Source organism: Tiliqua scincoides, chromosome 2 (assembly GCF_035046505.1).
Source record: "Tiliqua scincoides isolate rTilSci1 chromosome 2, rTilSci1.hap2, whole genome shotgun sequence".
NCBI lineage: Eukaryota > Metazoa > Chordata > Lepidosauria > Squamata > Scincidae > Tiliqua > Tiliqua scincoides.
The window spans coordinates 185,283,430-185,303,459 of record NC_089822.1 but is presented as its reverse complement, the minus strand read 5'-3'; the positions used below and the strand labels follow the sequence as shown (position 1 = coordinate 185,303,459).

Here is a 20,030-nt window from a genome sequence, read left to right as displayed (position 1 = left end):
GGATCTAGAATTTCTGGTTTCTAAAGAACAATCCTCTGCACTTTAAGGAAAACCACTTTTGAGAATCAGGGGAATTAAATGGGCTCCGTTTTACCAAAGGAAATCTAAATCATATTGTACACAGCCCTTAGATGCACCTGAAGCAGCTTTCTAGATTGTGATATTCTTATGCAATACATTTTCACCAACAATCTTGCCACCTTGCACAAATCAGGCAAATAATACTAGCCATTAAATGGACAATATTGTATTTATTGCACAAAGTTCCCCTAAAATTGGGAATGGTTATTATAATACAAGTACACATCTTGGGAAATATATATACAAAAAAACAAAAGGTAAGAAGTATGTACATTTTGCCCAGCATATTACACATACCACCAACTAAATAATTTAGAGGAGAGTGGGAAACAAAACAAACAAAGCCCTCATGAAACATCTATCTTAAAATGAAAGTTTTTTTTTTTAAAGCATGATTTAAAATCCTGCTGGGGGGGATGGTTTCCTTCTTTGTTTGGCAGCTCTGCATTTGCCAACTGGAGTGGAAAGGAATTTGCTAGTATGTATGTGTAATATACTTTAAAAATTTCAGCCTTATAATTAAGACATATTAATGGATGGTGGGAATATTGCAAAATCCAAAAGATTAGTTTTGTTTATACATTGTTCGGAAAAGCACGACACATTAAGAGGTCAACACGACAGTGCTGTTATAGTTCCCTTTTTTAAAAAAAAAAACAGTGTATGTACCACAATTTTGCATGTACCATAAACAAGTATCAGTCACAGGAAAGCATGCCATCATGCTACAATGTCTTTTGCACAGTAATCATTCCAGCTATACCAATAGGACGAGCATCAAAATATTGGCTTTGTAAAAAAAAAAAATCTGCTTGGATGGATGGTGTGGTTGGGTATCTAGTGCCTTTAGAGGAGATATATCATGACCATGCTTATCATTGCTTTGATAACTGATCTTATCAAGTTGCTTTGCTGATTCTATGAGCCAACTGCGCTGGCAAAAAGTGTGTACAGTAAGGACACAAAGTCAGCCCGGAAACAGATGGGGGAACAGTTGGGATGGAGGGCTGCTCATGACTCATAAACAAGCCTTTGTAAGTTTCCTCTGCCATCATGGAACCAAGTATCTTCAGTGCAATGCCTGATAGTCTTTTGCTGTGGGAAGCCATTTCAGTGGGTAGAGGCCATTGCTCAGGGGTAAAAAAAATTTCACATGGCTCTATCTCTGGCATTTTTACTTAAATAATTCATGTTGAAAGGTGCGGAAAGACCCCTGTTCAAGTCTCATCCTGAGTCACCTCCATTCAGACAGGACTACATTAGATGGACCAATGGTTTGACTCACTATATGAGAACACACTATATCCTACAACTTTGACAGACATTATACCAGGGCACTCTCCATCTCCTTGCATTGTTCAGAAGTTGCTGCAGCAACCTCAGCACAAGCCCCTTTCAGCATGGCACAGCTGTAAGATCAAGGTGCGCAGCAGCAATCTACTGCCAGCAATCATTCCAGACCGCAGTTGGAAGACTACTATAAAAAAATTATACGGTTTTTGATTGTAGTAGTAATTTGGAAAATAAGAGGCAAACTGGCAACAAGAATTGTCTTAGGACCAAGCTACACAAGACAAAAGCAGTCTTGTATCTTTAAATGTGGGTCCATTCATTGTGTAAAGCAGGGGATGCAATTTAAATGACCAAAGGGATGTGCAGGTGTATAGTGTTGAACCTTCTCCCATCCCTTGGCTTTCCCCCCAGTTATTTTTCTTCCAGTGCTGGAGCATAGTATGGGATAAAAGCAGTACAGTACCCCTGCTCCTGTGTCATTTAAACAGGTCTCCAGGCATTACATGTGAATGGGGCAGACCCGCATTTAAAGATGGTAGTATATGGCCATTATATGTTGTTTGGGTCTTATGATTTATGTATACCTACCTCGTTGTAAGGCCTATTTAACACAGTGGGAATTACTTATGAGTAAACACACATAACTACAGAAACAGAAAGTGCTCTATGTGCTTGCAGAGTATGATCTACCACAGATGGCAGTAGAAGTCTTATACATGAGCTCTTGGTCACAACTGTTAGCTGTGATCCCATACATAACAAAAATTCCATTGACGAGGGTTTACAACCATTTAATTGCAAGACTAATTGCAGGAATTGGAAAACTTTATGTGCAATGCAGTTAGATTTCTCTTATTGAATCCAATGCCTTCAACATTTGCTAGCTAGTGGCCATACTAGCCTTATTAGCTACTGTGTTCCCATTAAAGGTATCTCAGCAATGGACAGAAGATATCTGTAGTAACTAAAGTATTCTGAGCAGTGGTGGACCTCTCATTATATTCGATGGGGCAAATGCCCCAGGCGCGAGCCTTGAGAACCCCTGGAAGTATTTGTGAAGCTCCCGCCAGGGTTGGAAACTATGCATCCCTTTTTCCGGAAGCACAGTTTATAATGTTGGGGAAGCCTCAGGAAGCTTTCCCAACACAGCCTGCAATCATGGGAGGCTCTGTGAGCCTCAGGTGAGGGGGGCGGACTTGGCGTTAAAGGGAACAGCAACTGCCTGCAGGGGAGCCCATCGCAGACCTTAGAGCGTGGTGCTGGGGAGGTCCACCACTGATTCTGAGTACCCCTTCACCTCTTAAAAAATAAAATTTCCCTTTGAGCCCTAAAAAAATATACAGGGAAGTAGCTGTTTTAGTGAATTAGGGAATATATAGCTTTCATATTCATGGTGAAATGATATATGAAATGTAGAACTCTAAACATTAATTTGTAGCAAAGATATAGTGAGTGAAACCTGAAGAGATGCTGAGTGAAAGAAGCAAAAGCCTTTCATGCAGTATCCATTAAGTTAGTGAACTGAGGTAGTCAAGCATGTTCAGAACATCTTCTACTGTAGGATAGTTATTGTATTTGTTTATTTGTAACTGATGGGTCTTTCATCAGCAATCATTACTTCTATTGTTTCATCAAGGACAAGATGGGCATAAGATGGGAGTAAGGGGGAGATACTGCACAGGAACAAGTACCACTTTTTGCATTTAATCCAAATGATGGTAATTGGGTTAGAAGAAAAACCGATATTACAAATATAGTTTGTCACTGGCATTCCTGGAAGGGGGGCCAAAACACTAAGTCTTTCAGGCCCCTGAACTCTTGTGTAAAGAGGCACCTGTGCCTCATCTTCAGAGCCACTCAGAGCAGGGAGAGCAAAGCAGAAGAGATGCTTCGACTTCCCTCTCCCTGCACCAAAAGGCTCTGCAGGCAAGGGGGAAGGGCCGCTTTACACCGGAGTTTGGAGGCCTGAAAGATTTAGCACTTTGTCCCCCTCCAGGAACACTCGTGTAGTTTGTCTAAATTGATGCTGATGAAGATGCTAAACGTGAATGTGAAAACGGGCCCAGCTTTAAACTTTGTAATTTACCTGAGTAATTAAGGGTGGAATTCCCCCGCAGTATTTTCATTCCTACACCAGTCTTGATTCTTTTCAATTTCCCACTTCCATACTAACTACCTAAAATCTTTAAAACTATTAAGATCAATTCATACAAAACTAGACTGTGCTGAATTCTTAGAGGCTGGAGATGGGGGCAAACTATGGCACAGAGTATGAAGGACTTTGCCCCTCCTGTGGTCCTTATCCCAATCATGCCCCACCACACCATCTTAAATAGAAAGAAAGCTTCCATTGGCTTTCAATAGGGGTGGGTGATGAGGTAAAGTTCTAAAGTCACCCTAACTTCCTTTTACAGTTCTCTCAGTTTTGCACCACCCAGCCACTATTCAAAGCACCTCTTCAAAGCTACCAGGCCACATTATACATTTCACATGATGTCTGATTGGGCCCTTAGAGAAATCAATGGTATTCAAGCATATAGCCAAGCATTTAAACCTCCAGGATTTCAAAGCGAGTTAAACATTCTTAATTTTTTTTTTGAATTGCACCCAAATAGGGCAAGATCAAGGTGAAAATAATCTCACAAATTGTTCAAAGTCAACAGTAACAATACAGTGCCAAAAAATTTCAGTCAGTATCTTCTTTTTCAGCCCAAATTTTGTTTTCATAGACTTCTTAGACAAAACCATCAACATCAGAGTAACATCAAAAGCAGAACATCAGGTACACGCCCAACCATAAAGAGATGTAACACTCATTTTGGAGGCTCTTAATCCCAAGCTTCTTTTCCAGAGAAAAATGGCTACAAATACATTTCTGAGCCCACTGCTATTGGTAGGATATGTTTCCTATTCAACCTCAATTTAATTCCCCCCCCCCCCCGAAAAAGATATTTAGCACTTAACTGCTAACACAGAAGTAGTTGAATTATTATAAACAACTGCAGCTTGATAATTATTTTAAATGCTCTCCTAATTGGTACCAAGTAGCCAGTTGGTTCTGCTCTCTTGTATAAACAGTAACAGCACTGTGTAGGGTTATGAAGCAGTTCCTCCTCCTTGAACTCTTGCATTTTAACAGTGTGTAGTTATATCCATTTTGGCAGTTACTGCCCAAGCCATTTACAATCTCCCAGGCTCTAGTGTCTTCTCTAGTGATCTGACTCTCTGGTCTAATTTTTATTTTCATCAAAAAAAAAAAAAATTAAAAAAAATGAATGGCCAAGAAAGGAAAGGGAAAAATGACTCTGTTTGCACAATATGTATTCAGTTCCAGAGGCACACAGTCAGCTCAGTAAACTGTTCAGTTCATTTGCCTGCAGGCAAGACGGAGCCCGGACAAGAGTGGTTCATGTCTGCTTTCTTGTCTTCCATTTTATAAAAAGAAATTATTGTCTTTTGCCCTTTGGTATTTTAGAGCAGAATCTGGGCAACATATGGAGAGTGAGTGCTTGCTACAGCTGCCAGCAATGGAAGGTCACTGGATTCAATCCTAAAAGAAAAACAGACAGGGATTTCAATCCAAGTCTCAATGTTCTGAATCTCTTACTAATGTTGAGTAGCATTTTTATCCTGCCAAGGCACCTGCATGCAGACAAGTAAAACATCAACAGCTGTGTATTTTTTTTTAAACAAAGCCTTTGATCTGTCAGGTACTTCAAATACATTGCAGTTAACCATATACGCATTTCTGTAATTAAATCGCCTACTCATCTCTTCATAAACACACGTGATCTGTTTGTCACAAGTGGCAATTGCTCGAGACCAGTCTGGCGACAGGTCTGCATGACTACAGACTTAATTGCTTCCAGCTTTCTTAGGAACCAAGGCTGACTGAAGGGAATGAGAAAATTCCAATATATTCAAATGAATTTTATAAGACTATTATAAGACTATTTCAAATGAATAGATAAGACTATTGAGTTTAAATTTATAATGCAAGGTGAGATTAAATAAGGTCCAAACAGAAAAGGAGACATAAGTCAGGACAGAGTGTAGTTTCCATTATCCTAAATGTATATGGATTTTTATATATTGCTTTCTCGAGTGGCCAACATCAGAAACCATATACTGGGAGTAGGCAGACAATTGCTCTTCATTAATAAAGTTGTCCATATGTCATGGACAAAAGAGGAAGAGAATTTGTGTCTCCAGCAGTTTCCCCCTAAATTTACCAAGTGGTGCATTGCAGCTACTCGCAGATCACATGATCTCCATGCCTAGAAACTATAAAAATACTTCTCGTCTCTGGAAGAAGGATACTGTAGTTTTTGTTTTTTACTGGGTCAGAAGCTGCTGATCTTGGAGCCCTGCCTCTTCCTGCTTCTAGTGGCCAGGAGCAAGCTATAAATAGGTGGGTGGGTTATAATTTGAGACTTATAGCCCAATCCTATGCACATTTTCTTAGAAGCAAGTTCAAATGGATTTACTTGCAAGTACCAATAAATGTGAACAGGGCTCCAACTACAGTTGGTGCTCCAAAACAGAGTAGGATATGTGAGACTTTTTTCTTGTCATCAAAAAACACCATAAAGCTTTTCATATTCATTTTGTTTTTTGAAACATTTTGCAACTTGCTCTAGGTCCTAGCAAAATAGTTGGATAAACTTGAACTCAAAAGGTTGTTTTCCAAATAATGCCTTATTGATGATGTTTGGGTACATTGAGTTATCTTGTTTGGACAACATAGATGTCCAAATCACTTGATAGCAGCATCTACTAGTACAGGCAGTATATCCAGAATAACCCTAAAGGCATATAAAAGTGTAGAATATGGGGAAACTATATTAAAATGAGGTCATACCCCAGTACCACTCCTAGCTCCTTCACATGAACTCGCATCTGGCCTTTGAGATATTCAGACAACATTTTGCTCTTGAAATACAGCTCCTGCAATCGATCTTCCAGGTGCATAACACACTGGGAAGCAAACAGAAACAGTGATGTCAGAAACAGCAAAACAGTCCCTTTTTTCAGCCAAAGTCAATAGAGAAGCAAATTATAATCCAGCCAACCATCTTGCCTTTCTTAGGAACATCACAGTAAATATTTCAACTTGCTTTGTAGTAAATATGTTTCAGTTTCTTTTGTGAAAATAAACTAGTTCAGGACTTTGTATACATATAGGGATGAACTCACTGCAAAGATATTTAAACATGGACCAAAGTATATCTAATTTTACTAAAAACAAAAAATGCTTATGTGACTATAATTAGATGTTACTAAGTATAATCATTAATACACACAGGTGGAGCCTTGGTATCTGTGAAGCATCTGTTCTCAGACTCCCTGTGGATACCAAAAACCATGGATAACAAAATCTGCTACTTCAGCCCCTTTAAACCCTTCAAAGGTGAACGGAGCAGAGCTCCACAGGGCTTTCTGAAGCCTGCGTAGGCCGTCTGCGTCTGCCCGTCTGGGGCTTCAGAATGCCTCTTAGAGACAACAAAAGCAACTTCCGGTTTTCAGAAGAAAACCAGAAGTGGCATTTTTATGCCTTTAAAAGGCATTAGGATGACTTCCCAAGTCTTCAGAATGCCTTTTAAAAGCCTTTTAAAACGCCACTACCAGAGAGAAGCTACCTCTTCTGCTTGGGCCTTTACCAGTTACCTCTTGCCATATTTTTATCTTATTGAATATTACTATTTATCTTGTCAAATATTATTATTATCTTGTCAAATATATTACAAATACTTGTTGAATATTAATATTACTATTACAGTGAAATCCTATGCATGCATTGTTGAGTTCAATGGGATTTACTCCCAAATCAGTGTGCACAGGACTGAAGGACATGTAATGGAAGAACTTTGCCTGTGAGAAACAAAACCTATTTTGGTGATTGTTGGATTGGGTGGGGTGTGATATGAGGCAAAAATTTCAACCACAGTGTAGCTAGGAAGCATTGCCCTCACTCTGATATGTCTTTGGAATTGCATCATATAGCCAAATCCAATTGTCTCTGATTGTCACATACTGATGAGATGGGATAACCTCAAGAAGGCCATTTAAAAACAAAAACAAAAACGGATACTGAAGGCGTAGATTAGGAAAACAAGGAAACCAGTAGTAAAGAACATGCAGAAAAAGTAAACAAGGGAGAGTTAATGAAAAGTTTTGCTCTCCCCCAATTTCCCTTCCTTTCCCCAAAATTGTTATGAGTGGAAATTCAGCACAGCCATATATATTACTGAAAAAAAAATTTAACGTATTTCAAAGTTGAAAAACTAACATATAAGATGAGCCAGGATGGTGTAGTGGTTTGGGAAGCGAACTTAGACCTGGAAGATCCAGGTTCGAATCCCCCCCTCAGCCATGAAGCTTCCTGAGTGACCTTGGGCCAGTCACTTTCTCTCAGCCTCACCTACCTCACAGGGTTGTTGTGAGGACAAAAGGAGGGGAGCAGCTATGTACACTGCCCTGAGCTCCTTGGAGGAAGGGTGGTATGAAAATGTGATAAATAAATAATAAAATAAATAAGATGGACTGTGGACTAAGAGTGAAAGAAAATACTGGGAACAATTCCTTGTTGTACAACCTGCATTTACTTCTATGTTATTTGTGGGTATACTTACTACATGCCCCAGTGACACCTATTACAGGACACTGAAAGCCTGTGTACTGAAATATACTTCACTTGGAACGACATGTACTGAAATCAGTGTAACTTGTTTCTTTTAAATGCATTTGGAATTGAAGTCATGTGAGTCAATTTTAATAAAATATGCTGATGTGAATTAACAGCTGGAATACACACTAGATCAGTGGTTCCATATCTTCTCAGCGCCATGACCCACCTCATCCTCTGTGGAGGGTCGTAACATGGGAATGACTTAGTGGGACAGTGGAGAGGCGTCTTTGGGTTGTGCCAGACCAGTGACCCACTGTACTGGCCTCTGTGGGCCTCAGAAGCCTTGGAAAACCACTTTCGGTTTTCAGAATTAAACTGGAAGTGGCTTCTCAAAAACCTCAAGAAGGCCATTTAAAGTGGCTTTCCGAGGCTTCTGTGTGTTATTTTGAGGCCTGTAGAGTGGGTTGTTGGCCAGGCACAACACAGAAGATGCCTCCCCACCCTTCCTGGTGAGTAATTTGGCTTCCAGAATGGCTCCAGTTTATAGCCAAACCAGAGCAAACCCTTCCCCCAAACCAGGGGAAAGGGTCCAGGTTGTGACCCACCACATGTGGGACTGCAACCCACCAGTGCGTTGCAATTCACAGTTTGAGAAACCCTGCACTAGATTGTCATACATTTGTTTCCCCCCACTCAATCACACTGAGACTAGAATGATCCCTGATTTAACTACTTACAAAATTTGGAGATAAATTATGCTTATAAAGTTGAAGAGTGGAATGAAGCAGGTTGGAGACAAGGTTAGAGACTAGTACATCTTTCCCAAGTTTGTTATCGATCATTCGCCTCTGACTACTAGCGACTTGCACTGTCCATTTATCAGTGTCTGCGATAATGCAGACGGCTTCTGCAATTGGTTCATCAAGAACAGGGTGCTAGAAGGCAAACAGAAACATAGGGTGTCAAAAGATTTTAAAAATACCAAATACATTATTTTTAAGCATCAACTGGCTTTGAGAACACTTCTTAAAAGGTGACTTAGAATAAAAGCTTGGAAGAATTTAACACCGATGAAAAAACGTTTTCATAGATGATCATTCAATGCTTTGGGCAAAGTCCTAGCTCCACTGGAGAAATAAGTAAACTCTTATTGCATTCAGTAAAACCAGGGACTGGAATCCACAGAACTGAACAAATAGTCCAGGACAGTTTGGAGCTTCTGTTTCTGGGGAAAAAAGTTCCACATGCCACTGGAATACCAAGGAGAATTTCAAACACAGTTTCTAGCATGGGGCCTGCTGTTAAATAGTAAAGGACGCCACTGGGCATATACAAACCATTATCTACTTTCTCTGGACCCTGGCCAAAATTCTTTCTGTGCATTTGTGTCTGTACGCACATGCACAAACACTGCACACATGCCGCATGCAACTTTTATATATGTTTCTCATTTCAACAGGCCACTGACAATAATGAACACTACCACTTTGTCTATGGTGGACACAAGAATTAGAGTTAAAACCAATCTTGGTTGAAAGGCCATTCATATAAATGTATGAATCACTCAAGCCACCTTTGCCTTTTTTGGCTTTGCCTTTTTTCTCTTTGCAGACAACTACTTTGTACTCTCTTCCTTGTCTAAGCAGATCACATCATGATCAATATAACTGGTTTGTAGTAAACTTCTATTTAATATTACCAAGAGTTACCATAGAGAATATGTGCATAACTTGTACAAAATGGCCAGCAGAGGGAGCAAAGAACAAGCATTTTTTGTTTAATGGGTTTCATTAATTTTTCAGTTGTTTCCTTTATCACAAAAAGAGAGATCAAATGTGTCAAAACCATTTAAACTTTGTTTTTAACTAAGTAAATAATTACTTAATTCCCCAAATCACCAAAATGATGTGAGTAAACTAGTGAGATTGTACATCTTCTTCATGGTACATTATTATTTTTAATAAGTTTAAAATGGCAACAACAACAAAATCTCAAGTCTTCATTGCCAGTAAGAATTAAATGCGGTGTGGCCATTTTTTTCAATGATTCATTAAGAGCATTAAAATTCCCTTGCTGGATCAGACCGTCCAGCTAGTTCAGAACTGTGTGTTCAGTAGTGACCAGTCAGCTGCCTCTGAACGTTCACATGCAGAACACTGAGAGCTATCCTTTTGCTGTTTCAGTATCTGGTACTGAGAAGCTCCATTTAGCTATCATGGTTAAATAAATAATAATACTAGATGTTGAGCACTATCAGATGACAAGCCTGAAGACTACAAATTACATGTGGCTTAGCAGACAAAGGAACTTTGATTTAATGGATAAGATTCATCATGTATCTTAATATCTCCAAACTCTGGATGTCAATGAAAAGACATACTAAACATATGAACCATGATACAAAGAAAGTTATTGTGATTTCAGCTAACCATGGCAAATTGTTCCACTGATTTCAATGGTATATAAGCAGAATTGCTTTCTTTAGATTTTGACAATTGTGCTTTAGAATCTTGTTATATTGGGAGCCTTATCCAATGAAGTATGCCATTAACACTACTACTAGATTGGTTGTCTCCATGTGGCTGAAAAATTGATGAGCAGCCTGCTAATATTTCTGAAAATATCAGCTGTGAACTTTTCACACTAAATTTGAATATACACATTAGCTGTAGCCTGTCTAGTTCATTATAAGTCTCAAACATTGACTTTTGAAGCTGGACAACTCTTTCACATCCTTGTGATGGTAAACAAACTAAACAGGCTGAATAAAACTGCAGAAACTAGAACTATTTAAGCGTCAAAGCTCCATTCCTATTCCAGAAGGCTTCAAAAACAATCCTTTCTGTTGACTCGCATAATCTGTTGGATATATATATATATTTTATCTGTTGGATATAGTTTAAATTACCTGCACAGCATGCGACAAATCTGACATCAAACAGTGCCTCAGTTTCTCATCATTTCCTACTCCTTGCAAAACAAAGTCTGGTACGTAAGATGAACAGTAGCCACCTAGCAAGGACCTTCCAAAATTGGCAATACTGGGCTGGACAGAGTTCACTTCAATTAATTTTGACCTGAAAGAAAGGTATAACATGGGCATGTATACTATAACTAGCACTGCTTTCTCTCTACTGCAGTGAGACACTATAAGTGCAATCTAGTGCACAGTTAACACACATTTAAATCCTTCTGATCTCAGGGATTTACATATTACTATATCCTGGACTGCAGTCTTGGTGCAAAAAATTTCCTCTTCATTGCTGAACCAATGGTTAAAAGTTGGTTTAAAAGAAACTTTCAGTTCAAGACAGTATAAATTACCAAGTGTAAGAAAATATATGCACCAGAGCAGAAATAAGTAATTGTAATACTATAGGTTTTCTTTTTCTTGGTCAAGTGCCTTTCTTTTAATAGCCCTTCTAAACTAGCAGTATATCCCCACAAGGTGTGAAAAGTAATGAGAGCCTCTTTTAAGTTGCATTCTCAATGAAATAAGCATCTCTGACATTGCAGTGTCTCTTAAATTAGTGCCTTGAAGGAAGCCAGCTGAACAATCAATGCCGTATCATATGCATGTGGGAAACATAGTATTTTCTCTGTGCAACCCATCTTGTCTTATTGGAATGCAGCAAACTGAAGCAAGCAAAATCCCTTTCATTCATATATGTCATTATGTGACTAATTCCTCTGAGGTCACAGTTATGTTTGAGTACAGTGAATACAAACGCATTTAAACAAATGCAAATTCCCACAGGAAATACTTACCCTGGAAAAGGTATATCCTCTTCTTCAGCCCATTCTTCTTGTTCTGCTCCATAATAGTTATTGTTTGTTCTGGTCACATCATGACCTGTATCTTCACTTTCACTATCACCAAGGGCACTATCTGAACTTTCATTTCTTGGAATGTCCCAGTCTACACCTGGGTCAGCCTTTTTTTCTAAGTTTTCTCTATCCCCATGGGGGATACATACAGAGATTTTGTCTCTTTGGTCCTGTTCTGCAAAACAGTTTTTGCAAGTCTCCTGACGAACAGATTCCATAAACTTACAAAATTCACTGGGGGGTTTGTTTTTCTTTGTACACAGTTTTTTGGGGAATTCTAAGCTACTGCTGGGATCTATAATGTCTTTTGTTGTTTTCATCGGAATATCATCAATAGTCCGGGTTTCAACTGAACCCTCCTCCGTAAAATATTCATCAAGTAGACTTGTACTTTCCGTACTGTAAGGATTCCAATTTTGAAGCTCACTGGCAACCTGAGGAAATGTTTCAGGTATGTCCTGATCTCTTTTTTGGTCCTCAAGGGTTTGTCTTGCTTCACAGTTTTGATTAGCAGTCACCCCTTCCTCAGGCTCCAATTGGTTGTTGTGCCTGGCTATTTGTTCCGCTACCACTTGACTTCGGACCTCGATATCTGAATCAGGTGACATAGAATCACCTATGAGAAAAGTCACCTTTGTTTGCACCTCAGCTGTACTGCAAGGAATTGCTTCAGATGAGATTTTATCAGGCGGCTTTTTCTCAACCACAACACCCACTGATCTCATTGGTTCAACAGGCTGATGATCAGAATCCAATGAGTTCTCACTCCTCCATGATCCACCTGCTGGCTCCAATCTGGACTCTGGCAGCACATGAGTTTCCATCGAGGCTGACCCTGCAAAGACTACTCTCTCTAACTTTATATCCTGGCAAGAGGTCAATGCCTCTTTGCACTGTTTAATCTTGGCAACGCTTTCTTGGCAGTCAGCAGGTGCAGCTCCACTCTCACCTGATGTGGCCTCAGTATCTACCTTTGGGGTGTTCTGGGGATCTTCTCTCTCTTGTTCTGAAATGCCTTCTGTATTTTGACCAGAATTAAGTGGACACTTGCAATATTTACAGCTGCAGTTAGAAGTTCTCACTTCATCAGACTCCTGAAGTAGTAAATTGCCTCTGTTCTTATGCATTGTGACCAGCACATATTCAGACTCCTCTATTTCTCCTTTCTCTAGGGTGGTAGTGATCACTGTGCCAGGCATCACTATGGCTTCATCCTCTCCATTTTCCAGAAGATGAGTCTCTTGAAGCTCAGAGCATCGTATGAAGTAAGTGAGGAAATAGAGTAAACGTTGCACAAGATCTTGTCTTTTGCCAACCACAACTGTTTTGGATAGTCTCACGGGTGACCCAATAGCTCCATACAAGTCTCCTATAGAAAAGAACATAAAATAATATTGGGTCACAGCTGAACACATGTTATCTGAAATGCTTAAAACAAGGAGGGCAACAGGCATATGTCAGTGCAGACAATTGCAAATAAATTTGATGCAATGCCCCCGTGAGCTAAGTTTTATGTACAAAGACATTCTGTGATCCTCTTAAAAAGAATACGAAACTGAAGGCAAATCCAAATGATGGCAATCTTAGAATCATGGGACTGCTACAAAGGTCATTCTTGCCCATCTAAGTCTTTGCCACATTGGTGTAAGAGTAATTAATCCTATTTGTATGTATTTGGACGTAAACACCATAATCCTATGCACGGTAATGCAGCAATGGCAGATCAGGCTTGGGAAAGGAGTTTGGATTTGGCAGGTGCTATTGCCGAACCCGCTCCCCCTCAGGAACTAATCCAACCCCCTCTCCAGTGCATCTCTTCCCTGTTCCATCCACCTCCCCCCTCCACTCTGTTCCACCCTCTGCACGGGTTTACTTACTCTGGCTGATCTTCATGGATCTGCCAGGACATGTGGAAAGGTGTTGGCTTTCCCACTGGTGCTCCAGCAGCTGGCACTGCCAGAGTTCACTTTATGTGTGCTTTGCAGCAGCCAGTGCAAGCAGAACACATATTGCAAGGCACATAGATTTCAAGTATGGATAATCAGAATTTGCATTCCCCCTCCCCCAAATAAATTATGACCATCTCTACCCTTCCTGCAAAATTACATGAGATCTCAAATTAAAGTGCCCAGGCTGTGTTGTACTGCAAGCTAATGTGCATGACTGTCTGTTACATCTTAGCTTCCCTCTTCCTGTTTTGCCATGCTATAGCACTTTGAGCTAAGGACTGGCAGCTGCTATAATGTAATGTGTCAGTTCCACAACTGGGTAAGTTTCTGTTATGATAATGTGAGGGAGAGGGGTGGATGAGTGAACAAATACCCACAGAAGTGGAACTACTGAAGGAGGAGCACAACTGTGTAATGAAAAGGCGAAATCAGTTTCTTACTTATATGGTTTTTATCCATTTGAGTAAAATAATGTTGACCCAATCATTTGGTAAATTATTTTTTAAATTCCACTCCACTTTGACTCAATTGGTTTTCCTGTTATAATATAAACTTCTTAACAATAAAGTATTTTGCTCATGGAATATATATTCTAAGGAGATTTCAGACATACCTAACTGTGCCCATAATGGATTGTATGGATGACTCTTGGCCAACATGTCCACACTCTGAGAGGAATGTTTTTCTAGAAAGATTTTGATGGGTGGCTGGCCATTTGGCATGACAGTTGGGACCCATGCCAGATGGTTTGTCAAAATTGCAGTCAGAAGAGCTGGTAAAAACCTGAAAATAAGAAAAATAAAATTTTTACTGAGCTATTTTATTATTTATCTACGTATAATTCATGTACGGAAGATATGCAAAAGGGATTATCAGAGTTTAATGCATGCCCTAATAAATCTTATTCTTTAGGCACGATCCAAAATTCTACTCAGAATTTTCTTGTTCAGTTTTATGAAGCAAAACCTATTACGGATGGTGAAAAGCTTCTTAAATGAGGAGATGCATGCATCAGGGCTACTGGATCATGACACTGAGTTAAAGCGCTACAAGAGGAAGTAGGCCTTGATGCACATACACAACTCCCACACACAAACATTGGTCTCCCTTTTTGGAAATAGCTACTTATGTGGAATGGAAATTTGCTTGCAGAGTTGTAATTACATTGTTAAATGCAGAAGCCCTCATTTGTACAGAAGCTGCACTTTAGAGGTTTGCTGGATAGGGGCCTTGTATATAACTTTGATGAAAGTTTGAAAGTCACTTTAATTTTATAATGTTGCCTTTTTAAAAGTTTTCAAAACCTGAAGTACCAACAAATTTTCAAGTCCTTGTACTTTGGAAAGTTAGAATATTAAATTTACCAGTGTTTGGCTCAAAAGGTAGGTAGAACAAGACAGATAGTAGCAATTAGGCCTTACTGTGCCAAAATTATCTTGAAGTCTAACCATAACATTACACCGGATTGATTTTATGTTGGTAATGTTTGCTAGATGGTCACACTGAACACTTGAGAAGACTTGCAGCCCAATCCTAACCAACTTTCTAGCACTGATGTAGTTGTGCACTGCATCTTGCAGCAGGGGGGCAGTCACTGAGTCATGGAATGTTTGTTCCTTTATCTCTGGGGCTGCACTGCGACTGAATTGGCACTGGAAAGTTGCTTAAGATTGGGTTATTAGTTAACATCTGGTGATGGGCAGCTGGTGACCTCAAGCATCTGCTTTCAGTACTGTTTGAAGGCTGTACAGTTTGGCAGTTTGCTCTGAATCTTCCTTTCTCTTCAGGGATGTCTTTGTTCTATCAGTCTGCCATCAGGTCTCATTTGCTCCAAGTGTTAACAGGAGCTCAGTCTGGGATTTCTCTTTGAATTTCTACATTGAACAATTTTAGTCAAGTATGTAGCATAAGAACATAAGAACAGCCCCACTGGATCAGGCCATAGGCCCATCTAGTCCAGCTTCCTGTATCTCACAGCGGCCCACCAAATGCCCCAGGGAGCACACCAGATAACAAGAGACCTCATCCTGGTGTCCTCCCTTGCATCTGGCATTCTGACATAACCCATTTCTAAAATCAGGAGGTTGCGCATACACATCATGGCTTGTACCCCATAATGAATTTTTCCTCCAGAAACTTGTCCAATCCCCTTTTAAAGGCATCCAGGCCAGACGCCAGCACCACATCCTGTGGCAAGGAGTTCCACAGACCGACCACACGCTGAGTAAAGAAATATTTTCTTCTGTCTGTCCTAACCCACCCAACACTCAATTTTAGTGGATGTCCCCTGGTTCTGGTATTATGTGAGAGTGTAAAGAGCATCTCCCTATCCATTCTGTCCATCCCCTGCATAATTTTGTATGTCTCAATCATGTCCCCCCTCAGGCGTCTCTTTTCTAGACTGAAGAGGCCCAAACGCCGTAGCCTTTCCTCATAAGGAAGGTGCCCCAGCCCCGAAATCATCTTAGTCGCTCTCTTTTGCACCTTTTCCATTTCCACTATGTCTTGTTTGAGCATGATTTTGACATAAAGGGGTTAAAAGTTTCTAGAGCACCTCTGATTAATATTTTTAGAAGATGAGATAAAAGTTATTCTGCACTTAAAATAGAATTTAACTGAGGAGATGAACTGAAGATCATACAGTTGCTATTCTCAATCCATCAACACTGCCTGTTGAATTTCCAAAGAAAGAAAATGTGAGCCATAGTGGTTCTTTAACTGAAATAAAAATGACATCTAGGTTTATTAACAGTACAGTACTTTGAAATACTGCCTAATTATAGTAAGAAATTTTTAAAGAGAATCCAGGTTAGTATCTATGCCTATTTCTAGTGAACGTCTGCCTCAGTGGTTTGTAATTAAGTAGTGATCTCTTCTCAGTCCAATGGGGAAGGGCCATAGTACACTAACAGTGCAATCCAACTCCCTCCCCTTAAACCAGCACAAGTCCCTTGTGAACTTCGTTCACAAAGTCTTCTCGAACGTGCTGTAAAGTACATGCCATAAAGCTCACAGAGCCAGCCCCGTGCCTAGAGACAGTAGGTTTGTGTCTGCCCTGGCAGACTGGCACAGGGAACGGGAGAGGGTGGCGGAAGGGAGGAATGGAGGCAGGGAAGGGGCATTCCTGGGCAGGGGGAGGGGGACTTGAGGGTTGGATTGGGCCTGGGGGCGGTGGAACTGGCCGCTGCGGCGTAGGCTAGATCCCAACTCCTGTCCCTGACCTGAGTGGCATTACTTGGGCCACTCAGATTCATGCCTGCAAAATCACAAGTACAGATCCAGGTAGCCCTATAGGGCTGCCTGGGGCGTTTCTCGGGGTAAGGAAATTACCTTATTCTGAGTGGTGCCCCAGCTTGCACCAAACTCACACTGGATACAGTGCAGGCCACTCAGCCTGCCTGTTCCAGCACAGGTTAGGGTTGCACCCTAAATTGATCCAAATGGTCAAAGATAATGAATCACTGGGGCGGGGCATGAGTGCTATGTAGCACTTGGTGCAACTGCTGGGGGTACATCTTTTGGATATAATCCATGATGTCTTCTCCTACAAATCTATAGGAATAAGACAGCATTACACGTTGTCTTTTCTGGGATTCTGCTTTAGTTGATAAGATCTTTCCTTATTCCTTTGGCTTGACTGGCAGATCTCCATGTCTCACCACATTTCTCAACATCCACATTTCCCTTATTTACTACACATAGTTCTCAAAATTTTCTGTTCCTTATTTGGGACTTTAATGAAAATGGGGAAGGAGGAAGGGAACACTGCAAATAAGTAAAGACTAGTTATGTTTCCTTCTCCAGCTAATTAACCATGTTAAAAACAAATGTTAAAACGTTAAGAAATAAAAGAAAAGGATGCTTTACTGATTCTTCGAAGCCTGTTCCATTAAGAAAGTAAACTCTTTCATAAAGCAATGGCAGAGCTGGTTCTTCTCAGGCATCCCTGACATCATTGTAAGCCACACAGGTTCTGCAATCCGTGGCATGGTGTAGAGATTACAAATTGTGGTTCTAAAGTCAAATAAAGAGAGAAAAGGTCACACATCTACTGCTATATAATAACCCCAAGGGCTATTTATGTCACATGTAATTCATTAGTAATTAGTAACGAAATGAAAAAAGGATTTCAGGAATTCAGGAAATTCACTTTCAATGTATTTATTTGTTACATCTGCATCCTGCAGTCCTTCCATTTAAAAGTTTCAAACAGCAGTTTATTCACATAGTTATTAATAACTATGTGATATAGGTAAGGTTGAGAATGACTTGTGCCAGACCACCCAGTGAGCTTCATTGGCTTTTGACCCTTTAGTTTCTGTATCCAGTGCCAGACTTCAGCCACTGCATGGCATTACATTTATAGAAACTTACCCACCTTTTGTCACATTTATGACTTCTAAGGTCACTTGGAAGAGTATTTTTGTAATTATAGTAGGTGTGGAAGAAAGGCTGCAATCCAAGGTACACTAACCACTGAATACAATGGGACTTACTTCAGAGTAAACATGTACAAAACTGCGCTTCTAATTTATTCACTTTGTCTTTTCTTTTTTTAGTATTTGCATTTTATCAATATGGAGGTCAGAATCAAAAGGGATGGATGCAAATGAGGGCTTTACAGCATTCCCTCCCCTCACCCTGCCAGAGGCAGCAGCTCCAGTTATCCCTGAAAAGACACTACTATAACAGTCCAATCAGTGCAATGCAAGGTCCTTTAAGGCTAACACAAAACATAACACACCATTCAGCATGGTCATGCCACTGCCACAAGCAACGAACAGACAGTTCCATGCACAAGCAGCCTGTCAACGACCCACAGTGCTGATATCAGTGTGGGGGTGAGAGGGAAGTAGAGGGTGGGGAGGGGAGGAGGCAGGGAGGAAGCAGATTGATTCTGGGAAGGGGGCAGTATCAACAGCAGTGCCTTCTCGGCCTCCATCTGCCTTCCCAGGTCCATTTGGACTCGCAACAGTTACACAGCTGGCACAGGTCAGTAGACTCAGCAGGGCAGCGAGGCTTTCCTCCTGGGCAAGGAAACAAATGTCCCCTGAGCTGGAAGAGACCCCCAGGATTGCCCCCACCCACAGGATGCAGCATGTACTCCAGTGGCGTGAATGCATTGTTGCAGGGATGTGTGTTTTTCTATAGGATTGGGCTGTTAGGATTGCAATCCCATGCACACATTCCTGGTATAAGCCCACTGAACACAATGGGACTTATTTCTGAGTAGACATGCAAAGGATCAAGCCAGCACACATGGAAATGTTTTACACTGCACATGTGCATGAATGCTTTGGTTGATCTGCTCCTGTATACATGTTATGTTAGATTATAAATGCAGAGAAGAATTTTCATAATTACAGAGGTGGTTCAGAGCAATGTGACCCAAACCTACTGACTCAATGGAGTGTTGTGATAGTGTTATCTCAAGTGTCAGTGGGCCCACCCACACTTTTCATTTATCATGTACCGCAGAGCAGACCTAATATAGTATATATTTGATCACAGCCAGATGAGTAAACAACCACATTGAGTAAATCATTATTATTTTAGGGATGAGCAGATGCTCCCACTGAATCTGTTACTGTTTGGTTGGTTGGTTCTGCGCTGTGTTTTGCTCCACCAACTTTCCAGTTTAAATTGAAAAATGATTAAAATTAATTTTGGAACTGGTTTGTATGCAGTTTTCAACCAGAATCTTCCCCCCCCCCCCAATGGATGTAAGCATATGGATTAAAGCACTGTCCAAGAAAGAATTTTGATGTGAGTGTGAGATCACATCAAATCTCTTTTTGTAGTATTTTAACCAACACACATTTGAAGTCGTGTGTATTGGTAATTGGTAAGGGTGGGGATCAAAATATGAAATACTGGAACCAGTATCAGTTGTGTACTGGTGTCATTACTGAGCAAGGACAGGAAATAAAAAATTAGCGGATTGTTAATACACCAGCAGCATTGAGAAAACAGTGTCTGGCAATTTGGAATCCCCAAATCCGAGGAGAAATTCAGATGGGGGAATTTCTTAACCATCCCTAATAACAACATTGCACTTTTATCATATGTAGTGTTGTACTATTTTTTATCTTACTTATCATCATAACCACCCTGTGATGTGTTTTATATTTTGTGACAATGAGTTATTAAAATGTCAGCCAGAAAGCATCATGATGAAACAAAAATAGGAATTGAGATAGATATACTGTACTGCAACCCAACTTTGGGGGAGAGAACACCACCCAAATAAA

At 40.3% G+C, this 20,030-nt stretch overlaps 1 protein-coding gene across 4 annotated transcripts in view; it reads right to left on the bottom strand.

The window, feature by feature from the left end:
• Positions 1-231: 231 nt before the first annotated feature.
• Positions 232-20,030, bottom strand: part of FNIP1 (folliculin interacting protein 1) — a 120,005-nt gene continuing 100,206 nt past the window's right edge. For 3 of the 4 annotated variants that reach the window (XM_066616340.1, XM_066616342.1, XM_066616341.1), the window contains 7 exons: positions 17,647-17,793; positions 14,393-14,562; positions 11,771-13,199; positions 10,911-11,079; positions 8,740-8,937; positions 6,236-6,351; positions 232-4,924 (listed from right to left, as the gene is read on the bottom strand). In XM_066616340.1, coding sequence (XP_066472437.1) covers positions 4,846-4,924; positions 6,236-6,351; positions 8,740-8,937; positions 10,911-11,079; positions 11,771-13,199; positions 14,393-14,562; positions 17,647-17,793 — 2,308 coding nt within the window. In that variant the 3' untranslated portion in view covers positions 232-4,845. Of the gene's footprint in view, positions 4,925-6,235; positions 6,352-8,739; positions 8,938-10,910; positions 11,080-11,770; positions 13,200-14,392; positions 14,563-17,646; positions 17,794-20,030 lie in introns of those variants that run through there. The other variant, XM_066616343.1, reaches the window with a different exon arrangement.